At 36.6% G+C, this 20,073-nt stretch overlaps 1 protein-coding gene across 3 annotated transcripts in view; it reads left to right on the top strand.

The window, feature by feature from the left end:
- Window positions 1–20,073, top strand: part of PDS5B (PDS5, regulator of cohesion maintenance, homolog B (S. cerevisiae)) — a 93,517-nt gene that overhangs the window by 2,602 nt on the left and 70,842 nt on the right. For all 3 annotated transcript variants that reach the window (XM_010286564.1, XM_010286572.1, XM_010286557.1), the window contains exons 2-7: window positions 1,093–1,296; window positions 6,607–6,693; window positions 6,791–6,888; window positions 8,008–8,134; window positions 14,121–14,201; window positions 16,356–16,496. In XM_010286564.1, the coding sequence (XP_010284866.1) occupies window positions 1,093–1,296; window positions 6,607–6,693; window positions 6,791–6,888; window positions 8,008–8,134; window positions 14,121–14,201; window positions 16,356–16,496 (738 nt within the window). The remainder of the gene's footprint in view (window positions 1–1,092; window positions 1,297–6,606; window positions 6,694–6,790; window positions 6,889–8,007; window positions 8,135–14,120; window positions 14,202–16,355; window positions 16,497–20,073) is intronic.

Genomic DNA, 20,073 nt, shown 5'->3' with positions numbered 1-20,073 from the left:
GGGATACAACCCCACCCCCCACCCCCCCCCCCCCCCCCCCCCTTTTTTTTTAATAAAACAAACTATAAAGTAAAATAACTTGTAGTTGTTTCAGGGCTGTGGGATTTTTCATTTGTTTTGCTTCTTTGGGTTTTTTTTTGTTTTGTTTTCTTTTTTCTTTTTTGAGGAACTTCACTCATGACATTATCCTTGAAAAATTTCTTTGACTTTAATTCTCAGGATTGTGTAATTAAGACTTAATAGCCATTTTGTTAATTTTAACAGGAGTTGAAGTCCTTAAAATAACTCTGACTCTATGATTCAAATAAGAGACTGTACAAAAACAGAATTACTTTTTGTCAATAAGCTTTTCTCCTCCAAACATTTTTTTAAATATAAGAATTCTTGCCAGCTAGTAGTTATTAATTATGGCTTTTCTTGCTTTTGTTCTATTTAGGGTATTAAATACTTGGTGTTGCAGACTTTTTTTTTCCTTTTTCTTCCATAACTTTAGTCAACTGGATCCTAATAATACTAATGTGCATTTTAGTCCTTTTGGACAACACGCATGCTGCTGGGCTGCACTGAATTTATATGTGTTTCCACTGAAAGTGTGTGCTTTGCTTCTGGGCAGCACAGGGGATAAACTTGTCCTCAGAGCAGTGGTAGAGAAAAACCTGGAATTGAAAGAGAATAGAGGGGAGAAACATTGTAACCCTAATTACTTCAGGGAGAAATAAGCATTTTGCATAAAATTTTGCTGTTTTATAAATTTTTCAGTGAATGGTTGTAACAGTGAATGCTGTGGTATTTTCTGAGCTGGCCAACTTGCTTATATGGTTTCTCAAAAAGATAGTGTAAGTACTACAGCCTTTCTTACAGGCTTTCAGTAACTCTACGACTGTCATGTTGGGACAATTGATGGAGGACTTGACTTAGCCCTTCCTGTACCCTACCCTGAAAAATAAGACATTGGTTACTCAAATAAGTACTACTGCATTGATAATAATGCTTCTGAAAGAAGTTGCACAAAACCAGAAAAGGAACTTTCAGTAAGGACCCTGTTACACAGAGTACTTCATTTTATGTACTGATGTCTGTCTCTCTCTTTAGATGGTTGTAAAAACTTTCATGGATATGGACCAGGACTCTGAAGAAGAAAAGGAGCTCTACCTAAATCTTGCTTTACATCTTGCTTCAGATTTTTTCCTCAAACATCCTGATAAGGATGTACGTTTGTTGGTAGCATGTTGTCTTGCTGATATTTTCAGAATTTATGCCCCCGAAGCTCCGTACACTTCACCGGATAAACTTAAGGTAAATTGAATTAATCTCTTTCTCTATAGCAGGTTTTTAATCGGAATGATTTATATAATTGATAACTTTTTTCCCCGCTCCCTTTATTTCTGATTGGGCCCAAGCAATCAAAGGTTTTCACTTGATTCTGGGCTGGGGGTTTTCGGTTATGTCAAATGTTCATCAGATAAAGTGATATATAGTACATCTTTCAATACCTTGTATAGTTTTGGATTTATATTGAAAATAAAAAGTGATTTATTGAACTGTCATTGGGATTTGCAGATAGTGGTCTGTTACTTTAGAAATATTGAAGCTTTTATCATAATCTCTTGCAAGATAGCTAATTCCTTCAATTGAGGAAATACCTCTGCTGTTCCCAATTAAAATACCAAGAGATGATTACTGTATTTTTATAGATGAAGTCTCTATTGAAACAAAGGAAAAGTATTTTTTTACAAAGTATCATTATTTCTGATGTGAATTGGAAAGTTTTGCCATCACAAACATCACTGATCCCACTAGATGGAGATGGTTGATAGAGAAATGCCATGTCTGAAAAGGCAGTACAGATCTGCCCCATTTGTTAGAGAAAAATTTAATTTTAGATTGCTTTGAGTTTTTCTTTTTTATTTGTTTTTACTAGAAAACTAACTTTTTTACCAACTCGCAAAATCAAACTCCGTCCACCACGCAGTCTGAACCTAGAGTCATGAACTGAGCCTTAAAGAAAATCTTGCAAGGGAAAGTAACACTGAAAACTGTGTACTCCCTCTCCCCACCCTCATTTAAGAGTGTGTGGGCTTTTTTGTTTTGTTTTGTTGTTTGTTTTTTCTACAGTAGGATAAAAAGATGGCTGTAGTGGAAGGTGTATCTATTACAGTGGAAGAAATCAATCAATTTCTGATCTAGTGGTCACACTGGAAGTGCTTCTTGAGTAGGGCAAACAGTAGTGTTTCAGCTGTAGTACACCCTTTTGTTACCAGACATACTGGACAGATACCTAGGGGTTTCTGTTAGCTGTATTTTTGTAATTCTGAATTTTTGCACCTCTGATTATACACTACCTAGATACCTTACTTATTCATAGAATCTTTGGGTTGGAAGGGACCTTATAAAGTTGTCTAGTCCAACCCCCTGCAATGAGCAGGGACATCTTCAACTAGATCAGGTTGCTCAGAGCCCAGTCCAACCTGACCTTGAATGTTGCCAGGGATGGGGCATCTACTACGTCTCTGGACAACCAGTGCCAGTGGTTCACCACCCTCATTGTGAAAAATTTCTTCCTTATGTCTAGTCTAAATCTACCTGCTTTTAGTTTAAACCCACTACCCCTTGTCCTATGGCAACAGGCCCTGCTAAAAAGTCTGTCCCCATCTTTCTTCTAAGCCCCTTTTAAGTACCAGAAGGCTGCAATAAGGTTTCCCTGGAGCCTTCTCTTCACTAGGCTGAACAACCCCGACTCTCTCAACTGGTCCACACAGGAGGGTGTTCCGTCCCTCAGATCATCATTTTTGTGGCCTTCCTCTAGACCCGCTCTGACAGGTCCATGTCTTTCCTGTGCTGAGGGCTCCAGAGCTGGACGCAGGACTCCAGGTGGGGTCTCACCAGAATGGAGAAGAGGGCAGAATCACTTCCCTTGACCTGCTGGCCACGCTTCTTTAGATGCAGCCCAGGAGGCAGTTGGCCTTCTGGGCTGCGAGCACACGTTGCTGGCTCCTGTTCAGCTTTTCGTCCACCAGTACCCCTGAGTCCTTCTCGGCTGGGCTGCTTTCGATCCCTTCATGCCCCAGCCTGTATTGATAATGGGGGTTGCGCCAACCCAGGTACAGGATTCTGCACTTGGCTTTGTTGAACCTCATGAGGTTCACATAGGCCTATTCCTCAAGCTTGTCCAGGTACTCTGGGAGGACCTGATTGGTCCTGATTGATGACATCATCTTCAAATGGAGACAAACATCAGGCTTTCTCAACCATGTTATATTTAAGTCTGTTTTTGAGGCATCCTGATTTCTACTTCAGTTCTGAGTGTATGTTTTCCTTTGCTTGTTAGGCTTAAAGGTTTTTTTCTCTTTTTCTGAGTTGGGCTAAGAAATGATACATCAAATTCTCTAAGAAGAAATTTTATCAAATGCTACTAAGCTTCAAATTTTATAGCATATAATATTGGAAGATTTACAGTACTGTTGTTATACTTGTAGTGTAAGCTTACTACTACTTGGGTAGAGCTCTGAACAGACTAGGAACTTCTACTGTCACCGTTCAGTTCTGTAACCTGTGCAGATTTCAGAATTCAGGTTCTTGATGCGGATTTGTAAACTTATTTTGAGAAGTAAGGAAAGGACAAACAATACACCTTTGCTTGGGGCTATTGCGGTAGGTTTTTGCAAACCAGTTTCTGCTGAACACAGCTTTTGTGGTTGCAGGACAAGTTCTCATATAAATGTTTGAGAGTTCCCTCCACTTCATGACAAAGAGGTAGGAGGAAGAATGCTTCCTCTTGGGGTATATCTTGGCACTATTTTTACCCAGTATTTAATATTATATCCTTACTGTAGCTTTAAGTCTTTTTTAGTATCTTTAGCACCAAAGTTGAAGATGGAAAAGGGAAATGCTGAAAAGAATTATTTCTTGAGAGGGGAAAATGTAAATACTAAGTTTTTGCCCTTGCTACATACCCTTCCGATCTCTTTAACTTGTACATCATGCAAGTGAGATTCTGAGAGAAGGGATAAGAATTTGAGGTTTCCCTCTCATATATGTATCTTCAGTATAAACCTTACATTCCCTGTTGAGTGTTGAAAGAACTTTGACAACAGGCATGGAAAATGCCACAAATAAGCTAATAAAAGCAGAACTGAACCAGGATTGTTCTTCTGGGCTCTGGAAACTTCTAACTTGAGGCCTCCTCAGTCTGGGGAAAGCCTAAAGCCCAAGTCTAATTTTCTGGAGGGAAGTTGTTCTAGTCACACTGATGTGTGTCTAGGAAAACCACTTGGGCAAATGGACTCTCTGCCTGACTTGGCTGAAATGAAGATGGTTAAGGTTGTATATGGTAGCAGAACTTCAACTTATCTGAATACGTTCTGTGGTGAAAGCCGTGGTTCTCATGCTTACTGAAGCCATTATGTGGTTAACTGGTATCAAGACAACAATCCAGAAAAAGCTTTCAGTGTTATTCCTAAAGTTGAAGTATGAGGACTTTTGTTTTTAGGCTCTGGGTTCTAATGTAGACCTACCTTATGGAGTCTGATGTGAAACCATATTGTCTAATTTGTGAAAGGGCTGCAGCTAAGAAATGGCAAAAAAAGTTTATTTTATTCTGTGTTTTGTGTTTATAAATGCATGTTCAAATAGTATATTCTGTATGCTCAAAAAAGGGAAAAACTTTTGGGTCTTATTATGCTGGATATTAAAAAGTAGTGAGTACTTTTGAGTTTAGTCTGTCTTCCTTGAAAACAGGAATAGGAAAAAATAAATAAAATTAGGAGTAAATTATTATTTTTTCAAATGATGCCATTATTATTTGTGAAGCTTTCAGATGCTAGACATAGGTACATGTATGCCATTCATTAATCTGTGTAGTCATATACAATACAGTGGTGTGTGCTTTATAAAAATTACAAAAATTATTTTTGGTCTCAATAGGGTCTTTGAATCGCAAGTAAATAAGTGTTGCATACTGACCTGCAGGATAAAATGAAAAGATACCTTGTTAAATGAACTGATTGAGATTCTTCTGTACAAGTAAAGTTTAACAGAATAATTATACCTAGAGCTTGAGTTGTAAGATGAAGTAGTTTTTATATTTGGCGTTGGTCATTCAGGTGCTCCCTTTCTTCTTTAATTGAATCCTGTCCTTCATTGAGGCTCAGTTTGTCTTCTAAACTTCACACCACCTTCTGGTACACTAGTTTTTCAGATGATATAACTCATTTTGGATGGGCTGCTGGCCTGCTAGTGGTTTAGGCACTAGTTTTCAAGTGGGGATTCTTCAGGCTGGCTTTTGCCTGTGGACTGAATGCTTGTGAGTGGTTGGAGTCCATTAGAGGTGTCCTTTGGACTGTGTCTTCTGGTTTAATTTCAACTAAAGAGTCAAGTTGGTATGCTCTGTAACTGATCTGAAGTGTGAACTAAGCAGTGGTTATTCCGATCATCCTTACTTAACACTTACAAGGCACAAACGTTAATGTAGTTGTATCTCTGAACGCCATGCTTGCTGTCCTTTTTTACCAAGAGATGATGTCATGTGTAATCTAATTCTTGTTTTTACCTAGAACCACAGTAAATGCTTGGCTTAATGATTTAGGCTGGATTTTATGGTTGTAGCATTAGAAAAAAGGAACCCCATTCTCATCTTTTGTCCATCTCATCATTCTTGGGGAGTGAGGGGAAATGGTCATTTGAAAATGTTACAGAACAGCTTTCTAGACTATTTTTAGGATAGTTTTTTTCAGGGTTAACTCTAAGGCTTTCTTGTATTTATTATGGCAACTTTATGCCTTTGGAATGTATTTGATTTATTAGATCATTAGATAAAACATTATAGATACAGTTGAGATTGTGAACACTGTTTCTGGTGATACGTACTTCTGAATCTTTTGATTTAATACAGTAGTTATGACTTTCCAGCTGTTAATTACCTGAATGTTAAAAGCATTTTAAAAAGATACCTTCCTGTGTGTTTCCATACTTTTCATAATTGCCTGTTTGTTCCTCATAACCTGCTTTAATTAGTTTTGTGTGAGACTTTTTTTGGAAGAAGTCCTGTGGTGCTGAACGTTGGTAAAGAACGCAAAGAAAACTGGGTTTATTGTGTTTTTTTTTTTTTTGCAAGAGACATGATCTGTGTCAATAGCATGATGATTGAGAAATGCACAAACAATACAGTGTAAGCATATAATAATACTCTTAGGAAAGCTGCAGTTGCCCAGTGCTTTTTTTCCCCTTCTGTTGAAACCAATTGCAGTATAAAGTAAAAATGTAAAATTCATTGTCCGTCTGAATAAGCTTTTGACTTCTGCAATATGTCAGCCAGTTGCAGCTCTGTTTGTCAAGTTGAATGTTTTTCTTTTGGAAAAAACCCTTTTGCTTCCTCAGAAAAAGGTTGCTTTCTTAACCCTTTAAAGAACCATGAAGCATTTTAGAATTCCTCTTTGGCATTCTCTGTGATGTTTTGCAGATCATCTTCTTTTGGACAGTGAAATACTGTGTCTGTCACTGCTGCATATTTTGTAGTGATGAATAATACTAGTAATTTAAAAAGGTAATAATTTTTATTTTGAAAGTTTCATTGCAATTGATTAAATAACTACACTTCTTTCTTTTCAGGATATATTTATGTTCATAACAAGGCAACTTAAGGGTTTAGAAGACACAAAAAGCCCCCAGTTTAATAGATATTTTTATTTGCTTGAGGTAAGCTTCATAACTTACTTCATAATAACTGTTAAATGTAATTTTTCAACTTGATCTTGTATTAACTACTACTGTCATTTTTTCCTGTTCAACACAGAACATTGCTTGGGTCAAGTCTTATAACATATGCTTTGAATTAGAAGACAGCAATGAGATTTTTACACAGTTGTATAGAACATTGTTTTCAGTAATAAAGTAAGTATTGTCAACCCCAATTTTAATATATTATTGCATGGTTGAGGTCAGATGTTTCTAACCTAGGTATTCAGTGACTTTTAGCATTAACAAGCTTAGTTTTGTGATTCAGTTTAACTAAAGGTAGCAGTATAAATATAACAAGCTGTCAGTTTGGCCTGTTTTAATTAAAACACACTGCAAATTATCTTTTTTTCTAAGCAGCTTACTCTAATTGTCTTTTCCTATGTTTATTTTATTCTGTTCTTGAAACTGAAAGTGAATGGTGTAATATGCAATTTGAAGGAATTTGGAGGATTATTGCTATAAAAATGTGAGTCAGAAAATAATGGACACTGGAAGGTACTGCTAGAGATTGTCTAGTTGGCCCCCCCTTGTTCAAACCAGGGTCAGCTAGAACAGATTGCCTAGAACTGTAGCCAGTTGGGTTTTGAGCATCTCTAAAGGTGGAGACTCCATGGCCTTTCTGGTCAACCTTCTAGTGCTCAATCACCCTTACGTTTAAAAAGTTTATCCTTTCTTATGTTTGAATGGTATGTCCTGTATTTCACCTTGTGCCCATTGCCTTTTGTCCTGTCACTGGACACCACTGAGAAGAGTTTGGCCCTATCTTTACTCTCAACATAAATACAATGATAAGTTCCTCCCTAAGTGATCTCTTCTCAAGGCTAAAAAAAAGATTTTTGCTCTCTCAGCCTCTCCTTGTATGAGAACTGCGCCAGTCTCTTAATAATCTTAGTAACTCTTTGTCGGGCTGACTCCAGGATGCCTATGTCTCTCTTGTGCTGGGAAGTCCAGAACTGGACACAGCACTCCAGATGAAGTCTCACCAGTGTTGAGTAGAGGGGAGGGATGTTCTAATACACTATCTCTTCATGGTAGGGACAGATACAGTCCTCTTACTCTTTTACTACAGTAGTAAATGAAGAGGGCATGAGATTCAAGAACATTTTGGAAAGTGGTATATGCAGCCGAGACTCTTGAGTATTTTGACTTCTAAGAAAACTTGTGATTTGGTTATTATATTCCTTGTTGTTTGGCATAGCCATAGGCAGTACTCTGAATGGAAGTTGTACTTTATATGACTAGTACACTAAGAATTCTTGTTTTTAATTTCAGCAATGGTCATAACCAAAAAGTACACATGCACATGGTTGATCTAATGAGCTCTATCATTTGTGAGGGAGATACTGTGTCGCAGGAACTTTTGGATACAGTGTTAGTTAATCTAGTGCCAGCACATAAGGTAAGACTTAATAGTGGCTTAAGTTGTGGGGGTTTTTTTTGTAATTGTGATTTATGTATTCAGATATTTAGATTTCATTGAGAGAATAGGTGTAGCAAATGTGTTCCTATTACTTGGATTACTTTATCTTTAGCAAACAAATTTTTATTAGCCAGAAAATTCAGTAGTGTTTCATTGCTTTGATTCACTTGCATGAACCAAAGTGTCAGTGGTCATAGTAAACTAAAAGCTTTAGTGTCATATGACTTTACACACAGGTTTTTTTTATATGTGGATTCAGGTAATGCTCTATCAACAATGCAAACTAATGTGCTGCCCTAAATGGGAGGGGAAGAAGTTGTTATGACTGCTGATTTGTAGTTGGCTCTGTATTTCAGAAACGTTGACTTGGTGTTACTGAAAGCACCTTGGTGTGTTTTTGATGCAGCTATAGCGCTAACCATTTTCAGAAATGGTGATTCCTGAAGAGCCCAAGTAATGGCTGTCTTTCCTTAATGAATAATGCTTTGTCCAAAAAAAAAAAAAGTGCCCTACAGATGAACTGAGGAAAAACTTCAAACTTTACATGTGTTGTGACACATAAATGTTTAAAAAGTAAGGAAGTCTGACTTCTTTGCTTAGAAAACCAGCTGGGTCCTACTGGAATCCCTTGGGCTACAGTGTAGAAGATGACTTGTAAGTTGTGTTGTGACAAAAAAGATTCTGGGAAATTATCTAGGAAATGTGTACTTATCTGGATTCTGGACAGCTCAGGCAACATTTTTTTTTTAAGTGTCTTCAGGAAAGGGCTAACTTTACTTTTTAGAAACTACAGTAAGGTTAAGTGTGTATTAACTGAGAGATTTTTTACAGTTTCGGAATGCTTTTTTAGTTTTTGGAAACAGTGGTGTACCTGAAGAAACTGAGTAGACTTTTCATAAGGTGCTCTCTGAAGAATATAGCAAGTAATGCAACATAGTGTGCCTTACCACAAGTGATAAATTCCAGTAAACAAACAGCACAAAAATTATTTTTCTATTGATAATGAAAGACTAAATGCTTAGTATACATCAGTCGCTGCTTTTTTTTTGCTGTAGATGGTTTATCTGTGTCCTCCAAGGAATCCAGTACTTTTATTTACAAAGTAAAGCCTTGAAATACAAGAAACAAAAGCAAGACTATGCAAAATACTTAAGTTTTGTATTTTCTCACTTGTTAAGCATCTATTTCAGTGTTACCTGTGTTCAACTTCATTTGACTGTACCGTTTTTATGACTCCTGTTTAATAAACTGATTTTGAATTGAAGAATTTGCATCCTGTTAGATTGGCTATAGGATAGAAACATTCTGGTTTATAGTGGATTCAAAGTTACTGCCTGAATATTTTAATAGGATAAGGTATTTGAGGTTTGGCATTTTATTCTGCTTTTGTTTTAAACAAACTGTCTCTTTGCATAGGATATTAGTTCATAGCTTGATTTCTAATTGAAATAGTTTCATAACTTTAGACCATATTCTGTATATTTATTTTTGTTTGGATTTTTTTAACCTTTTTCATACTAATAGAAAGAAGCTTCTTATATTTTTCTATTTAATTTCAGTATCTTCATATAGTGTTTAGTTAAAATTTTGGAGCTTACATAGTCATCTAACTAATGTCACGTTGGAAAAGTGTAAAGAATTCAGAGTGAGAATTCTTCCACTCATATCCATTGAGCACAAAACTACAAGGGGGTTAAGATCCATCATAAGAAAAAACTATGTCTTAGCTCACCTAGCTGTTAAGCTGTATAGGGTCTGGGAAAGAGAAATTGAAAAAATCAGACTGGCCACCAAAAATGGCATAATGGCAAGTGTTGATGTAATGGTGAGTAGGGAATCCTCATCTAGTCAGGTTCCTTGGGGACCGAAGGAATACTTCTGGGGTAGTAGAAGGAGCATAGATTTTGTTACTAGCTTAGGTTTGAAAATGATGACATGGAGAGATTGTTGTAGATATGACAACTATGTTGGTAACAAATGACACAGGTGAGTGGTGTGTTTTTAGTACAGCCAGAAAGAAGGTTGTGCACATAAGAGAATGTGGAGTGCCCTTGTGAATTGAATGACTCTATTCTAGAAAATAGTGGTAGAGCTAGTATGACTTTTGGTGTATAAAGAGTTGTATCAAGTAACGCTAGGTTGAAGACGTGAGGAGCTTGATGTGTATGATTTATCAAAGGAGCAGTCTGTAAGTGTGTGTTGGGAACAGAAGGGTCAAAAAGCTGCTTTAGTTCTGGATCCTGGATGCGAAGGTCCAGTAGCTGAAATTGAACACTAGGTTGATGTGAAGATTATATGAATATTTTTAAAAGTTGCAGTAACTAATTGAACAGTTTACCAACAGTTAATTCAATGCTCTTACCTCTCAAAATCAAGGTCAATATTTTCCTGAAGAGGAATGCTAGGTATGGTCCATAGTCCTGAGCAGTAAGTCTTAATAAGCAATGGTGCTAGCAGGATGGCTGCAAAAACTCAGGCATAAGGAGCATATATTTGAATAAAACAGTAGACTTAAGAGTTGAGCACATGGTCAGACAAGTTAATTTCTTTGATGTTTAATTTTTTTTTTCCTTTTCTGGTTTCTCTTTTCTTCTTGTCTATAAACTCTTACTTAAATTATTTTGATACAATTATATTGAGGGAATTAAATAAATAGTGAAGTAAACCCAGAAGAGACCAGAAGCCAGGGAGAGGTAGTCAATATGAAAAGGCAAGAAAAAAATTTCCTTTCCTTTTTAATTGTCTTCTTAGATTACAAAGCCTTTATGGCAGCACCTGTAAACAATTTTGTGTTTGTGCAGTCTGTTAGAAGGCAAATTGTACTTTATTTCCTTGAGTGTTTGCCAGAGTTCCATTTTCAGCCTCAGGAGTACTACAAGGAATCCCACATCGCACATTCCATATGCTTTACATACTTAACTTTTTGAAAAGGTGCTATTGACAATTCCTAACTGTCTCTGCTAGGAACTTGCTTAATAATTAGTGTTATCTATCTTGGCAACACTTCAGCTAAGCTTTTTCTTTGTCAGCCATCCTTAAAAAACTGTTTCCCTTCCCCCGCAGAACTAGAGAATCTGTTTAAAACTGTTTTGTTAAGTGCTCTTACAAATATCCCATTGAAAATAAGAATAAAATTGAAGGCCCTTTTCAAATGCCAAGAAAATAATATGTTAATGTATTTTTTTCTTAAGAACAGTTGCTCTAGATACAGACTTAACATTTCATTTTACTCCTAAAGTTGTAAAATTAATGACTGGATAGCTAGTCATTCTTTCTGAGACAAAATAAGGGACATGCATTTGTTTTCTGTTGTGTGGCTTGGGTTGTTTTTTCTTTTAAGGATGAGTACAAGTTATTGCACTCTTGATTTCTTTAAGCTGTGTTAAATAGGACATTGAGAAGCGACTGGAGTAAGTAACTGAAAAAAATCAGTGGGTATGCATTGCCATCACTGCTGACCGCATTGTAGCAGTATAACTGATTTTTGGCTCTGTGGCCAATTGTCCTGGAAAATGTTGTCTATATATACACAAAAACATCTGTGCCATGCTGTCAGAGAGGTTGCCATTACTTCTTGTGTCTACAGTAGGTGTTTGTCAAACATTCTAAAGAACAACAGTTATGAAAAATGATATAGCAAAACTTTTAATGTCTTCCAGAAGTGTAAGCATCCCGATTAAAATGATCATCCCCATAAGTGAGGGCTTTCTTAAATCATTGGAAGATCTTGAAATACATGTCATTTTTTTTCTCTGAACGTATAGAAATATTGCACAAAAATAGCTACCTTTCTTAGCCAGTTGTGATCTAGACTATTTTTTCTCTTTGCAGATTTTTGTAGATAGAATGAAGTCTAATGTGAATGTTACTTAGGGTTGCAAATAGCTACTTCTAGCATTTATCTTGGCAAACATTAAGGTGTTGGGAGATTTTTTGCTTGTCCTTTAGTGGCTTAATTATGAAAGGTCTCTGTTCTTTCAGACTTCCTTTCCTAAGGCTATGTGTGAGAATTTATGTTTAATTTTTAAAACTTTAGTTATTACTAGTTGTGTAGATGAATTACAGCAGCTGTTAAAAAAATGAACTGCTGTGTGAAAGATGCAAGCTGAAACTAATTAATGTGAATCAAAACAGATCTGCCTGTTGGAACTCTTCTATGCTAGATCTGCTGTTCGGACTTGTTTTATATGTAAATCAGATCCTGCTCATGATCTAGAGTTTGCCCTTACCCAGGTGTAAGCAGTTTTCTTTGTTTTGGTGGAGGTGAGCTGTGGAAGTCAAGAAGGATTAGAGCAAGTATTGCAAGTGGCATATATTCCTTGTTACAGTTCTCTGTGCCTTTTACTTCCTGAACAGTCACAACTCTAGCTAAATAACAGAAAACAAATGCTGCAGGTGGAAATATTTTTGGTTTGTTTTTTTTTTTAATGTCTTAACTGTAAAGAGCAATCTAGCATGCAGAATCTTCTCTTCTCTGGGACATGGAACAGCTGTACAATTTTGTAGACTGCCAGTGTTGACCCTTGTATCTTGATAAGGGAAGAGGAAATTACAAGGATGTTATCATCTTATGTAAGCATTCAAGTATCTTTCCAGAATTGGGATTTTTATTCACCTTCTGTAATGGCTCGAATAAAACAGATACTTCAGGCATGAATGTTCATAGTCTTTTGACTTCAGTCATGTAACTTAATTCTTTCAGTAGGCAAGTCAAAGACTACTTTTGTTTTATATTAACAGAAAATGTTAATCTCTTCCCACTGCTGTCTAGAACCCTATAGTTTTACACAGTTTTTGAAATTACAGACAATACTCTCTATCTCTGCAAATCTTCTCTTTTTCATTCAGATAGCTACAAAGGACCAAGCATATGCAGACAAAGAAATACCCTGGGTGTGGCAATGCATCTTGTGTTTGCTTTTCATGGTGCTAAAAGGAAGGGGTTTTTTTCCTCTTATGGATGAGATATTTAAAAAGAACAACCACAAGCTGTCCCTTTCTACTGTTGTCTTGTTAATGGAATATGCTGGGCTTTTTTTCAATTGCAAAGACTAATCAAAATTGGGGGAACTATATTTTTACAGAAACTTTTAGCTGTTAAAAGACTATATATTTTTTGGTATTGAAGACTTTTTCCTTCATTCTTCTATGTGTTAATCAAGTCTGCAGTGTGTGTCACAAAGTGTGAGTTGCATTTGCTTCTGAACATTTCTGAAAAATAGTTGTGATGTAGAAATTGGAGAAAGGACATAGCAACTAGAGGGTGGAGAATGTGTGCTGCAAAAGGAAGGAAACGATGATAGAGCAATAACCCAGTTAGACAAATGGAGGAGTAGCAATGTTGTGGAGTGGTGTGTTTTTATTATTTTTAATATTAGACTTTTGCAATTTTGCTCATGTATTCAAATTTTAGGTGGTTTGTTTTTTTGTTTTTGTTTTGGGGTTTTTTGGGGGGTTTTTTTTGCTTTGCTATCTCGGTCAAACAGACTGAGAGTATATCTGGGAGATACTATGGAGAGACTGTGGTGGTGGTCACAGATGGCTGCTTAATGCAAGGAGAGAATTTGTACTTTCTACCACAATCCTGTTCAGAGCCTTGCTTCTGTGGTAACGAAATGCCTCGATGTTGCTTTATGTCACTTTCCTGTTTTTTGGAGAAGCTGATAAGGAGCAGCAGTAAAATGCAGGAACTGACTTCACTGAATGTCAGGCTTAGATGGGCAACTGAAAAGTAAGCCCTGATTTGCCAGGAAAGAGCTTTCTCAGTAACATCAGTGGAGTCCACAAAACTCTGTTTGGACTAGGTTTGTTTTTACTGTATTATCTTTGCTACTGAAAGTATAAAAGAACAGGCTGTTTCTTTAATGCATTTACCAGTATGTGGTAGCTTTAAATTGTGATATTTATTTTTGAGATTAATGCATATGCTTAAATTTTTTCTGTGTTTTTTTTCCCTGCACCCCAGAATTTAAACAAGCAAGCCTATGACTTGGCAAAGGCTTTACTAAAGAGGACAGCGCAAGCAATTGAACCATACATTACTAACGTAAGTGAAGACTGCAAACAAATACGTAAATCAATACATTTTTCGGCTGAGCTGTATTATAAAAAGAATGAAGTGCATATAGTCAAATAGGGCTGTAAAATAAACTTTTACAATAAGATTTTACAAACTCTCAACTGTTGTTTGAGAGAACTGTTGTATTAATGAAGCACTGCGTAACTTGTCTGTTTTGAGCTTAATTCTTTACCATATAGAAACTACTAAGCCCATAACAGTTTGGATTTATGAAATGCTGTCTGGATTTATTTTCTGCTGTCTTGGGACACCTTGCACTTCAATCCTTAATGTGACCGTAAGACCAAATGTACTTGTATGTATTGTTCTGATGAAAATTATTCTTGTGGCAAAATTCTTTCTCTGGTGAGGAGATGAGGCTATTTAGGAGCTAGGAGAAGTGAAGATTGAGTAGGATTTTAATGCCGTTGTCACAGGAAAAAAGGAAACAGTCTAAGAATCGATAGTAAGGAAGAAAACCAGTGAGTGGATTGAAGGTTGTGGACATCATAGACATTGCAAGAACTGAGGGATGAGAGTAAATAAAGATCAGACAGGGGTACGCTTGAAATTAAGTTGCACAATAAAAAACAAAACAAAACAACCCACTTAACTACTTTTTTTAAGGATTTAGCAGGTCTCATGGCAGCTATCCAAAACCTCAAGAGCTTGAAAACAATAGAAAATTTTCCATGTTTTCTGTTGCTTTCAGACTTGTAACATTTGTGGTACTTGGAAAATGGATACCTTCTAAGATTTCAAAAAAATCTTCAGTGAAAGCTCTTATTCCAAACCTGTTAGTCAAACCTGCTGTTTGGGAAGGCATTGCTGCATAGGAATGTGTGTTTAATGTTGTTCATCTGTCAGGTTAGATTACAAACTGGGTGACATTTTGTGGGTCTTAAGGAAGTCTGTACAATAAGAATCTTCCTCCTATGGAAAATGTGTACATGCATTCTTCTGTTCTTGGTTTCCCACAAGTGGGAAATATTATGCTGTCTGGTTTCTTTGTTTTGAAAGTTACTTTCTTTGTTAAAATATGTGAAAGACACAGTAGGAGTTAATTGCCTAACCGGGAATGTATACATTCCAGGCAACCCTGTGTCCAGAAAAGGAAAACTTTTCTGTGAGACAGTATGGAGTCTTTAACGTGAATAAAATGCACTTATCTGTTGTTTTCTAGTCATTATTTCTGGAAACTGTTGACTTTTTCTATTGTATCAGTTGCTGGGGTTTACTTTATAACCTTAAAATGTTCCAGTTTTCATCTTAGTTTCTTTGCTGAGATGATTAACCTTGTCAGGTACGGAGGGTCATGATGTTCATCTGTCCCAAGTTATAGGAAACTGAAGTGCCAGTTAATTGTATTTGGTTGCCTTAGTGTCAGGTGGAAGTAGTATAATTTTTTTAGCCACACATGTGTATTGTTTTAACCCAAACAAGAGAGAAAATTTCCAAAATACCTCCTCTCCCTTATGAGTAAGGGTGGAATACTCCTAGTCGCTTCTTGCCCATCTATGATGAGAGGATATAGTTGACAGTAGTGTGGAGGTAACGTTTGATACTAGAAAATATTTTCTTTAATAAGTAGTATGAAGTTTCACTCAAACCCATCAAGTTAACTAAGAAAGAATAATTGCTTTACAGTTGCATTATGCTGCTTGTAAATAGAAATTCTGGAACAGTCAGTTATTAATTCCTACGCTTTTGCTTACAACTCCTTAACCTGTCAACTGTGGAGTATAGTAATTATCCAGTTGTTTCAATCTTGTTTTAACTAAATGTTAGAATGTTTTCAAAGTGATTGTTCTCAACAGTGAAATAACTCTAAATATAGTCACATTATAAAAAGATCTGATGCACTGGAACTCCTTTGAAGTTGTGTTTCGTAAATCATTTGTAGACTTGCTCTGTTAAACTAACCATCAAATTTAATGTGTTTTCCTTTGTGTAGTATTGAATACAAAAGTGTTTTAAGATTTCTACTACAGAACTGTAATCTATGCATGCTTCCCCCCGACTTTTTTTAAATTGTTGTGAAATAAATGCTCTAAGATTGAAAGGTAGGCTTAGTAGTAGACCAGCATAGGATTTAGAAGAGTGCATATATACTGTTGTTATTGACTCTGTTTTATTTTACAGTTCTTCAACCAGGTCCTCATGCTTGGTAAAACTTCAATTAGTGACCTGTCAGAGCATGTGTTTGACTTGATTTTGGAGTTATACAATATTGACAGTCACCTCTTGCTTTCTGTTCTACCACAACTTGAATTCAAACTTAAGGTAAACACTTTGTATACTTTCTATGTATTTGAAACATGTCCTTTGACTATGAATATTTTTTTTTCACTGATAAGTTTGTCAAATTATTTGGCATATAGAACTACATTTTATATGTAAAAACGTATCAGCTGCATTGTTTAAAGGAAAAAATAATAAAAACCCTCAAAAAGAGGATAACTTAATTTAAAATGTGTTAACTATAACGCATGTGTGCACATTGTTTGAGTTTTAGTTGTTTGGGTTTTCTTGGCTTCTATCTTTCAAGTAATAACTTGATTTTTTGGCAGTGGGAGAATCTGACCTGCTTTGTTCCTTGGTTTACTGTAGTATTTATTGTGAAGAGCTTTAGTATGTTGAAAATACCTTGTGCTGCTAGCTGTGCAGAGAAGCGATACCTGTTCAGAATAGCAGATTTTAATAGGGAAAAGTTGGGCTCCACACTAATGGAAACAGGTGTATTGACAGTTTTGTCCAAATGGAAGACCTGTGACAGGTGGAAACAGCATCTGACTGATAGTGCTAGCTATCTATTTTAATAGATATTTTTCTTTTTGATTTTATACCATTTCAGAGAGTCTCCATCACCTGGAAAAATTCAGTGTAACAGCTGGTACTTTCTTTATTCTGCACTGCTTTTATTCCATTTGTCATTCCACGGGGTTTCTGTGGAAGTGTGGAATTTGATTAGTTTTGTATTACTGAGTTTGAAAGTGATTTGTTACTAATCTTGAGGGCTAATGTGCAGTGGGCAACTTTTACATTTGCATGTGTTTTTACTATCAAGGGCGGATGTCAAGTTTGTAGAACCTTTGGCCTGTTCTCATTGAAGTATTTATTATCATAGTGGCTTGTTCATGCATATTGTTTTTTCACTAATGTTGCTAGGCAGGCACATTACTTTTGTTATATGAGTTGTTTTTTAATGGTTATATCTTTCCATTCATATTTCCGAAAGAAATAGGTTTCAAGCAATGTTTGCTGTCTGTGTCTTAAGGTAGACTTTTTTCAGCCTGTAATTTCTGTTTTTACAGATGGTGAAAAATTAGTGTTCTCAGTCCAATAAAAACAGTACTTCCGTAGCTGAAGCTGTTATTAAAGAGATTTAATCTTAACTGCTATCACATCCTTTTTTTTCCATAGCCATAATTGCAGAATCATTAAGGCTGGAAAAGATCTTTAAGATCATCAGGTCCAATCATCAACCCAACACCACCATGTCCACTAAACCATGTCCTGAAGTGCCACATCTAAACACTTTTTGAACACTTCCAGTGATGGTGACTCCACCACCTCCCTGGGCAGCCTGTTCCAATGCTTTCCCACTCTCTCTGTAAAGAAATTTTTCCTAATATCTAATCTAAACCTCCCCTTTTGCAACTTGAGGTCATTTCCTCTCGTCCTATTGTTAATTACTTGGGAGAAGAGACCAACACCCACCTCACCACAACCCCCTTTCAGGTAGTTGTAGAGAGTGATGAGGTCTCCCCTCAGCCTCCTCTTCTGCAGACTGAACAACCGCAGTTCCCCCAGCTGCTCCTCAGAAGACTTGTGCTCCAGAGCCCTCACCAGCTTTGTTGCAGTAACCTTTCGATCTTTAGGTCCATTGAAAACGGCAGGTTCTTAAAGTGTCTTCCTGCTCCTTCATTGACTCTCATATTCCACTATTTCAATACGAACTTCTTTTTTGTATCCTATTTTACCATTGGAACCGGCAGGTTCAGTAGCCCAACACTGTCAAGCTTTTTATTTCCCAGCCCCCAGGAACAACTCCTGGTGACTTCCTTCAACTGGATGATTTCAGCCCTAAGTATTTCCATGTTTTCTTTGTACTTCTTAATTTACAGCACTTTTTGTTTCATGTTTGCATTTCTGTTCTTTGTTTAGTATATCTTTTTTAGATTATGAACATCTATTTTGTTGCTTTTTGTCTCCTTGATCCTTAGTGTAGTTTTCTACTTGTGGCCTGAACCCTTGAGGGTAAGGTGGTTCACGTTTGACCTTTTTTAAGATCCAGATCCAGTTTAACAATGTTTCCAATAGAAATGTACATTTTGATAGTTACATTTTTACTACTCTTATTCCTTGTTGTCTTGTTGAACTCTGTACAGTTTGTAACTATTCTGAGAGCATGGGGCTTCTGTTTGAATCATCTTGTTGCTTCAGGTGTGTGTTTTTGATGCCTTAACCTGCCTATTGTGTCCTATTGGCTGTCAAATGTAGTTTGACTTATCTTTTACAGGAAAAAAAAAATCCAAAACAAAACAAAAAACAATCCCCCAAAAAACCTCTTCTATTTGGAATAGGATAATCCTGGTTTAAATCCTGAGACACTGGAACAGGTTGCCCAGGGAAGTTGTGGATGCCCCATCATTGGAAGTGTTCAAGGTCAGGTTGGACAAGGCTTTGAGCAGTCTGATGTAGTGAAAGATGTCACTACCCATGGCAAGGGATTTGGACTACACAATCTTTAAAGGTCCCTTCCAACCTGAACTGTTTTATGGTTCTAAATTAATTGAGAGGTCTGCAAGATCTTTCTGTGGTTAAAACAGTATTTTTAAGATGTATGTTGTGAAATATTAATGAAATATGATCAGCTTATGGTTTTTCTGAGATCAACACAAGTATGTTCTTTATGCCGATGGGATAAAATGTTCTTTATGCAGCAATGATAAATAACTTTCCACTCCAGCAGTAGCTGTAGCTTTATTCTAAACAGCAGCAGCTAGTGTCAAACATTTTTAATTCAGGGTAAACAGCATGCTAGTGTGTTGAGAAGAGAGTGTGATTTCAATGGAACTCAGGCTTCTTACGGTAGACAGCAGCTAGTGTTCTGCTGCTTTGAATGAAAGGAAACTGGACAGCAGTATCCCTGTTAGCTTGACAAAGCCTTGATCAGGTGGGTGGTAAAGGAGAAAACTATGCTTGGCAGTCCATACTGAAATACAGGAGGAGGGAGATGTCTTTTTGAATAAAGGTGAATTAAAGTTAATGATACAGTAACCATGAACTTCAGTGATCTCTGCATATCATTCAGAGCTTGACCAGATGATTTTGGCTTTTCTGGATTTGGTATGTAGTATTGCATCTTTATCCATGCCCATAGATGAAGAGCCTTGTCTTCTGAGGTCACTCACTGTGGACTGTACTGGGTATTTAAGTAGAAGTTTGTGGAGTACATTTAGGTCAAATGCATAGTTTCAGAGGGACGTACAGTTTTTATTGTATGAGACTGTCTGATACGGGTCTTGAATATATAGGTGCGATAACAGAAGTCAAATACTAGGAGCAAATACTCAATGCTTATGGGGTTAGCTACTGTATTCTGATATTGCTGCTAAAGAGCTTTGTATTACTCTTACAGCAGGTGATGTTAAATGAAAGCTGTGGTTCTGTCAACTGTTGAGGTGTCAGTTTTGAGGAGTGAGGATGTGTCAGAATAATCTCATCTTGTATGCATTGCACACATGGAAGTGGACATATGAGCTGTGCTTTTCAAAGATAAATTAGGTAGTTGCTGTTTTTGAAAACAGGTGTTTTCTTTATAACTAGCTTTAAAAGCAGTGAGTAAAAAAAAAAA

The sequence above is a fragment of the Phaethon lepturus genome, unplaced genomic scaffold (assembly GCF_000687285.1).
Source record: "Phaethon lepturus isolate BGI_N335 unplaced genomic scaffold, ASM68728v1 scaffold1440, whole genome shotgun sequence".
Lineage (NCBI taxonomy): Eukaryota > Metazoa > Chordata > Aves > Phaethontiformes > Phaethontidae > Phaethon > Phaethon lepturus.
This window is presented reverse-complemented; position numbering and strand designations above follow the sequence as displayed.